The 8821-nt window shown below is 31.7% G+C and overlaps 1 protein-coding gene across 2 annotated transcripts; it reads right to left on the bottom strand.

Moving 5' to 3' along the window:
* Positions 1 to 2301: 2301 nt before the first annotated feature.
* On the bottom strand, positions 2302 to 7647 carry LOC114186326. Of its 2 annotated transcripts, none has more exons than XM_028074386.1 (6): positions 7086 to 7647; positions 6296 to 6373; positions 6128 to 6208; positions 4202 to 4356; positions 2802 to 4108; positions 2302 to 2587 (listed from the first exon to the last, which is right to left on the bottom strand). In XM_028074386.1, exons 1-6 carry the CDS (start codon positions 7509 to 7511, stop codon positions 2463 to 2465), a joined length of 2172 nt encoding a protein of 723 aa, XP_027930187.1. In that variant the 5' UTR covers positions 7512 to 7647; the 3' UTR covers positions 2302 to 2462. The 2 variants fall into 2 exon arrangements, with proteins under 2 accessions (XP_027930187.1, XP_027930188.1); XM_028074387.1 differs by lacking the exon at positions 7086 to 7647 and adding an exon at positions 6458 to 6954.
* Positions 7648 to 8821: the final 1174 nt, after the last annotated feature.

Here is an 8821-nt window from a genome sequence, read left to right as displayed (position 1 = left end):
ACCTTGGCAGATAAAATTAATCAAGGAACAAAAAAGTAATTTTTGGAAATACAGGAGAAAGGAAAAAACTTGGAGGTGCAACAAGAAAGCCCCACTTATATTTTGCATTGGTCCACGTGTGTCCAAGAAACGCTCTTGGGATTTCTGCCTGCACCTCCAAACAATTCTTTTACATTTCTAAAAGATTTCAATCTCCTCACACTATCCCTTTGAAAATAAAAATTAATCACCCTTCTTCCTCCTCTCGCCTATTTATTTACTGTGTGGTACCCTCCATCCATACTCCCAAACTAATAATTACCAGATTTCAAACTCTAATAGACAAATATAAAATTTGTTCACCAATGTGAAATCTGTTTTAGAAAAATAGAATTTTCAAAGTGAAATCCATTTTAAAACTAAAATATATCAAATTTCAAAATTTGGTAAAAGAAATTACCATATTTCAAAATTCGAAACGAACTTATCGGATTTTAAAATCATATTTAAGTACTAAACAAATTTCGAAATATATATATATATATATATATATATATATATATATCAAAATTCGTGTAATAATTAAATGGATTTCGATATATATTTTATTTTTAGTGTGTTTTAAAAAGTAAAAAATAAAAAAACAAAGAAATTTATGATGTATTAAATTTTTGTAATATATTTTTTATATTTTTGTATTCTATTTTTAAATTTGTTTTGGTTTTTTTAATGTTTTTCTTTTAATTTATTTATCTTTTAATTTTTTATCTGTATAAAACTGAAAAATTAAAGATAAAAAAAGAAAAAAGGAAAACAAAATAACAATGTATTGAAAAAAATTAAAATTAAATTAGAAAAATTATATATATATATATATATATATATTGGTTTTTTAGTTTTATTTTTAAATTTAAAAGAATAAAAAGAAGGAATAAAAGTTTGATAAAAACAAAGAAATAATAATGTATTTAAAATAATTAAAAGTAAAATGAAAAAATATTTTATATATATATATATATATATATATATATATCCGAATTTTGAAATCCATTTAATACTTAAATTGAATTTTCAAATTCGGCAGGTTTATTGAGTGGATTTTGAAATTCGATAATTTCTTTTATCGAACTTTAAAATTGGGTACATTTTAATTTAAAAATGGGATTTCATTTTTTACACCAAATTTTAAAATTTGGTATTTTCTAAAAGTATATTTAATTTTATTTAGAGAATGAATTTTATTATCATTTAATGGAAGTTTAAATACATTTTTCATCCTCTTTTTCGTAGTAGTGTTTGTTGCGGATGGTCCCCATTTTGACAGAATGTTTAAAACGGTCCTCATTTTTACCGAATGTTTAAAATGGTCCTTATTTTCTCAATTTGTGTTTTATTTGGTTCTTTACTGTGACGCCGTTTAAATCAATAACAGAGGTAACACACCCCCAATGCAACGTAACACAAACCGTGTCACTTGTACAGTACTCCGTTACTGATTTAAACGACGTCACAGAAAAGGATCAAATAAAACACGAATTGCGAAAATAAGGACCATTTTAAATATTCGGTAGAAGTGATGACCATTTTAAACATTCTGTGAAAATGAGGACGAAAAAGATATTTAAACCTTTAATGAATTTCGATATTTGAAAGTTTATTAAATTGGAAGTTTAGAGTGAAATTAGTACGGTAAATAAATAGGACAGAGGATATAGAAATGTGATTAGTTTTTATTAGTCAAAAGGGTATTGTAAATGATGGAAATATAGAAAAATTATTTGGTGGTGCAGAAACAACGCTTTTTGGGTATTGTTATTAGCACCTCCAATTGCAATTTAAACCTACAATTTGTCAATTTTACTTTTACGAAAATATCTCTGATACAAGTCTCATCACCATGACTGAAAACAGTTTCCAACGTGTTGAATCTTTTAGAGAAATACTAGGTTTCTATTGCATCTTTCTTTTTTTTTTTTTAAACATTAATATAACAGAAACAAGTTTTTACATTGTTATTTTTTCACAAAAGTAATAACTCGGAAAAAGTATTAAAACATTAAATATTTATTTTTCTAGAAAAAGATTAGTAAAAAGAAATTGAGATTCTAGATGACATTAGTTTTACATTTTGCGTTAAAATTTTAAACACCACCCTAGTATATTTAATTGTTGGATACTTCAGTTTCAATCCCATCACCCTAATTACCCTAAAAGAATCATATTACCCGAATATATTCAATTTTGATACATTAATTTCAATTTATGCTTGCATTAGTTTAAGGAAATTAATTAAACTAACAGAAAACTCATACGTACACAAGATTGGAAATTTATGTCAAGGTTTAGTATTGCATTTGAAGATTTGAAGGTCTTTAAACACTATTTTCTTCACACTCTAGTAAATATGTTAGTATTAATACATACTATAAAAAAAATTAGCTCAATCTATGCCATGTAACACTAACAATCCAGAAAAAAAAAAATTACTTTAGCTTAGTTCTGGTCTTGCTTTTTTTAACTTTCTTCTTAAAGGCCGTCGGATTTAGCAATCTCTTCAAGGGGAATAAAGGTAGTTCCCGAGGTGTCCTTCGCTTCAGTTTCAATGCACCTGGAGATAATGAAAATACACCTGATGATTATACTTTCTTCACAAAACGTACAATGGAAACATGCTGGATACTATGCACATACAGGGAAGCTATGAGGAACAGCATAATTAGGAAATAAAATGAAATTAGTAATAGTTTAATACTAATCCATGAACTCAGGCACCATATAGCTTTCAACAACCCAGATAAAGATATCAGTCAATGATTGAGTACCTGATACACGATGAACTGAGGCTAATTGATCGGATTCGGTGATCACTTCACCGAGCTCTTTATCTTTCATTATAACATCTGGACTTAAATGGCTGGCAGCTTCGGAATTATCTTGCATTTCCATCTCATCATAAGATTTTAGCTGTTGCTTCTCGAGTTCAACTGCATCATGCCGTTTGTCAAACTGTTTACCCTCCATTGAAGTATCAGAAATAGATGTTTCTAAATCTTCATTTGGCAAAGCTGCATGAATCTTGCCGACTTCATTTAAATTAACATCAGAACTTTTGTCACTAGAGTGTTTATCATGAAACGGTGCTGGAATAATACTATCAAAGATATCTACTTTATGAGCAATATCATGTGCCACCTCTTGTGAAGATCCAGAAAGTTTATCGTTTTCATGTGGTTTTAGAGTATTCCATGTATTGCTTGAGAAATTTGATTCTACATCAAATGCTTTTGCTTCAAGCGGGATGAGATCAACATTTGAATCAGTAGAACTTCTTTGTTTCAACTTTGTGGCAGTTGTCGAAATGTCCATCTCCATTGAATTGAAAGCATTGGAAGTTCCACTGTGTATATTTTTCTCCAAAAAATCCTCACTTTGTTTCTGTGGTTGGGAGATTTCACCTTGCTCAGGACAAACATCAAGCCTATCAAGCTGCACCGTTATGTTGTTAGGCACAAGAGTTGACTGATTTATGTTTTTGGCAACCGGAAGGAAGTTTACTTTATCATCGGGGAAGGTAGAGTCAAGGGCAGTCGGAATGTTTATCTCCTTTAAATTGACAGCATCAGATATTTCATTCTGCATATTTTTCTCAAAAACATGATCACGGCTCAAACTGTAACTTTTTGTTAAAGCATTTGATAAGGGGTTTTCATCTTGCTCAAGACAAATATCAGGTATGGTGGAATGCTCAGTGAAGTTGTTAGGTAAGGTTGCTGACTGGTCTAGTTTTTGGGTAACAGGTGGGGAGTTTATTTTATTGTCTAAACAGGCAGGTAAAACCTTGTTTGCAGGTAAGAAATTCTTGATTTCAAAACCGTTAGATGGAAGGCTGTTGACCAGTGAAGCAAAGTCAATGGCTTTTTCAGTTTTTGATCCTTTACAGGAGACTAAAGAAGATTTCTCCACGTCATTCAAGAGGATATCACCTTCACCACTGGAGATAGGATCCCACTGTAGTAACTCTTGATACCGATCTTCCTTGGAATGAGATGCTGCATCTGTTGATAAAACTTCTACTCTTATTGCCTCTTTATAAAATCGCTTTTTCCTTAAAGAATTAGCTAAAAGAATCCTGCAAACAATTCAGAATGATATTCAAGACATCTTAAACATTGCCCACCTCCAGACCCAAACAAAATAAAGCATATTTTAGCAAATTCCATACCTACAGTTTTTAGAAATAGCAGCATTAGCTCGTTCCTTGGAGAGTCCAAACAATGAACACAAGTTGGCAACATCACAAGGTCCTCTGAGCTCATTCACAGTAGGGGCAGCACTTGAAAATACAATGTTGTGTCCCCGAGTCCAGTCCATCAACAACTACATATTTGTTTAACCAGTGTAAGTTTCTGGACAAGTCTTAATATAATTCTTGTAATAACATAAAAAGGTTATCAAAACACTTATTATTGTATGAGGGACTAACGAAAGGCATGAGCATAGTAGTTAATTGCATAGCGGCCACTTGCCAAAACCCATATAGCGGGAACAGCTATTTTGATGCCTATGTGTGTGCATGTACTCATAACTAAAGAAAAACGCCTAAACCTTAATACATGTTCTGATTAAATTTAATAACCAAGAGGTCCACAACTCAGCAGCAAAAGCTGCAACAGAACAACCAATAACCACCCAAAACAGCCAAAAGCCAATCACTGTGTCCAAAAACAACCAAGGAATGAAACTAAATAAGTTTTAACCGTACAACACCAAGGCGTAACAACCAATCTAAATTCTAAAAACCTCTAAACATCATCTTCAACTGCAATGTCAAGCATTTCACCCTCATCTAAACTCTATACGCAAAGCATACAAGAAAACTGAAGAATTCTGAGCTTGTAATAGAGTTTTACATTTTTATCCTCACTGGAAACATTGTTCCTAATTCAGAAGTGTTGCCACCTTAAGGTGGTCACCCAGCTCAGTGTGATGTTGGCGCAATTGCACACTATCACAATGCTAGACAAAAAGGTATTCTTACCAGGGTATTTTGCATTACATAAACAAACTTCACTACAAGAACTAATTGGTTCCTTCTGTCCACTAGGAATTTCTTGACCTACCATGTCCACACTTGCTTTTACCTAAACACAATCAATGATAATTATTAAGTACATGTTGATTCAATCACATCTAGCATCTAGAACAAGCTTATCTAGTCTAAAGTGCTTAAAAGACTCAAGCTTAATCCTGATCATTTATCAATCAATTTATTCTACTTCTGAGCCCTTGCTTATAAATGCAGAAGTTGATCCCACACATTTAAAAACACAAACTCTAGAAGTACATAAATTCAATTAAAAACACTACTTTCATAGTTTGCAGAACAAAAGGTAAAGATGTCATCTCTCAAAACTTAACAATCTATCACTACAAAACACATCACCAACTTAACTCAATAAAATTAAGAACCATTATAACAAACACTCAAAGGTAAGATATGTGTGTTTGACAGGATCAAAGGATTTAAAAGACCTTGGGATGTTACAATATAAGAATCAAGATGTTAAAAAAAAGAATGAGCTGCAAGTTATCTGTCTATACATTATATAAACCATACAGTAAAATTTCATAATTGCAATCATCTCGCCATCTCATAAACCCCAAATAGTAATCATCCTGTTATCTATCACTTGTAAGACTTGGACTCCTCTTGAATTTGAAGTAGTAGAGGATGGTATGAGTAAATGAGTAAATTGAGGCATTGTGTTATTATCTTTTGGCTGTAACCTGAACAGAGGTTCTTTGCAACCTCTGAAGGAGCTAGGGTCAGTGTTTAGTAAATAAACATACTCCTTAATTCCCAACAGTTGAAACTTCACAATTTTATTTCTACATTTTTGCAATGTGAGCATATACCACATGATATACCCTTAATGTGAGCATACTCTAGTACAAAGCCTTTAATTTTAATACCACTAGCAAGCTTGAACATAAAGTAATTCGACTAATCAGATACCTTGAGATTTGTTAAAAAACACAATACAAAAAAAAAAAAACAATTACGCAAAAATCAAGTAAACAAATCAAACACCAAATATAATCTAATCTAGCAATAATTCAGACGAGTATATTGGGAAGAAAAAATCACCTTAGCACCAGAAATTAACTGTCTCCTTTTGTGAATATCAGCAAACAAACCAGAATACGTGACTTCAAAACAAATCCCACGCTGCATATTAATAAGCGACAATTTAATTATCACCTTCCTTATAGTTTTAGTTATAAGATAATAAAAGGTTAATAGTCAAGAACAAACCTGCATTGCTACTTTAACCATAGGCTGCTTCAATCTAAAGGGCAATTTAGCTGAAAAATCAATCGAGATAATATCCACCTGCAATTGTTTTCAACATCATAATTCAATATCTGAAGTTGGACTTCCGTCAACATAAAGAATTTTGTAATAATCAACACCCACATTTGGTAACTTCGGTTCTCCCCTTCTGTTCATCAGTTTATCCTTTTCCGATTGAGGGTTTTCTCTTGCAGTGTTTATGGGTCGTTTAGAAGGTTTCAGAACACCTGAACTGATTGGTAGAGTAAATTCTCATGTTCCTTTTATAGCAATAGAGAGGGTTTTATAGGAAAAAGATACATTAAACTTAACACACTGCTGGTTGATGTCCAATTTTCTGCAGAAGAACTGAAAATTGAAAACCACCTAGAAGCAGTATTAGGGTTATAATTTTTATCTAAAACTTGAGAGTCTACTCCACCACAACCAGTTAAAACATTCTGAAACCACATAAACAATACATAAACATTGAAAGAAAGGTCTGTATCAGAAGGAAAAAAAAAAAAAACTGACGAAGAGAAAGAGAGAACAGGAACCACCGAGCATGGATATTGACTACTGCAGAATCATTCCAACCTCAAAGGCAAATGCATTTAACTGCTCTGCCTTCACAATTTAGTCTATAAAAGACAATTCAAGTCAAAGAAGATACAACTTATAAACTACACTTACTTTCAAAATCACTAACACCTAAGATACATGGGACTAAAAACAACTTTGAGCAAGGAAGAGTACATTAGATATGACGAACCTCCATGGTCTGACACGCAAGATCAAAGGCGGTCTGATTGAAGGGTTGAACAGCAACGAGATCGTAGGTCTTCAAAATGGGGTTCCCCGAATTGAGGGCCTGCGCCTGGGAAGCGCTGTCGACGCAAACGGTAAGACGCGTGTACTGACGGAAGGGGGTGGAGAGCGGAACTCCGAGGAGGGAGCGGTGAAGATTAGCGGAGAGGGAGAGAAAGGGAAGAACGTTGAGGAGAGAGGAGAGGGTGAGTGGGGGAATGGAGCAACGGTGCTGTTCGGACATGACGCCTTTGATGGTGCGGTTGTAAGCGATTCCGGTGTAACCCAACTCCATGGCCTTCACCGCAAGCCTGGTGCGGATGCTTTGTTCGGCGACCTTGTTGGTGGGTGAGGGTTGGGGATAGGGAATGTTGAGATCGAAGTAACCCATGGTCGTGACCCCTGCTCTTAGAATTCAACAGGGATTTCCTAATGTATTCTTACTGACATTGACGCGACGGAAGAGTGAATGTGGGAGAGTAAGAGGGTGAGGCGGCGAAGGAGAAGAATGAAAATGGGCGGGTCGAGTTTAGGTTATTCTGTTTTTTTTTTTCTTTTATTTGTACACCTAATTATATTACAATCTCTTTAATGCCTTTAAAATATAAAAACTATAGTATATAAATATAATTTTGAATAACAAAAAACAGTTATGATGGAATCTAAATTTCTTAATAATTCTATAAAACTATTATTTATTGGGTTAGGGTAATAGGGTCAGTCTAGGTTAAAAGAGACGAGTTGGGTTGAAGATTTCAATATGTTAGTCCATTCTGACTCGTTCTATCTAGCCTGTCAATTTAACGTACCAAAATACAGGCAAGTTCGTCCCGGTCTATTGATCCGTTTTTACAAAATAAAATAAAATAAAAATAATTAAAGAGATTAATTTTTTATATTATATTTTTTTAAAATGTGTAAATATATAATCTATAACAATATATATATATATATATATATATAACAATATATAAAGGGGATTTTCCATTTTGTATTCACATTTCAAAATACCAATTTTATCTTTTAAATATAATAATTTATTAAATTTTTAAAAATTGATCGTTACTTTTACAAACGTTTTATAACACCGGCTATCTTTGCTTCTTCTCTTCTTCTTTATTTATCAATGGTTATTCTTTCATCTCTTCTTATATATTTCACTTTATTTTTAATAAATATAATTTTAGTTTATATATTAACTTAATAACATTACAATATTATCATCTACTAATATAATATCACACATATTTAAAAATTCATATACATAGACGTGATAGCGTATGTGTTTACGCTAGTTTAATTTTCGGATTATATTTTATTTTAATTTTAGAAAATATATTTTGATAAATAATACACCAAAAATATATTATTTTATTTTTCACATATTTAATTTAAATTTATATTTAATTTTAGATTTAGGGAATAATCTTAGATAAATAATATATTCCAAATATATTACTTTAATTTTCACATGTTTAACTTAAATTTATATTTTATTTTAGTTTTAGAGAATATTCTTGGATAAATAATACACTAGAAATGTATCATTTTATTTTGGGTTAATTATGTTTTTCGTTCCTCAAGTATCTTTAACAATATATAAAGAGATTTCCCCTTTTTTGTGTTCACATTTCAAAATACCAATTTTAGCCTTTAAATATAATAATTTATTAAATGTTTAAAAATGGACTGTTAATTTTA

This window comes from Vigna unguiculata, chromosome 5, assembly GCF_004118075.2.
Source record: "Vigna unguiculata cultivar IT97K-499-35 chromosome 5, ASM411807v1, whole genome shotgun sequence".
NCBI lineage: Eukaryota > Viridiplantae > Streptophyta > Magnoliopsida > Fabales > Fabaceae > Vigna > Vigna unguiculata.
The sequence above is the reverse complement of the archived record's forward strand: the minus strand, read 5'-3'. Positions and strand labels throughout refer to the sequence as shown.

What these genes read in the sequence shown, in the direction of transcription:
- LOC114186326 (XM_028074386.1), bottom strand. Translation starts at nt 7,511, where the DNA reads ATGGGTTACTTCGATCTCAACATTCCCTATCCCCAACCCTCACCCACC. An exon ending in TTGCGTGTCAGACCATGGAG is followed by an intron (nt 6,374 to 7,085) that starts GTTCGTCATATC and finishes AAACAATTGCAG; the next exon opens with GTGGATATTATCTCGATTGA. An exon ending in GCTATTTCTAAAAACTGTAG is followed by an intron (nt 4,109 to 4,201) that starts GTATGGAATTTG and finishes AATTGTTTGCAG; the next exon opens with GATTCTTTTAGCTAATTCTT.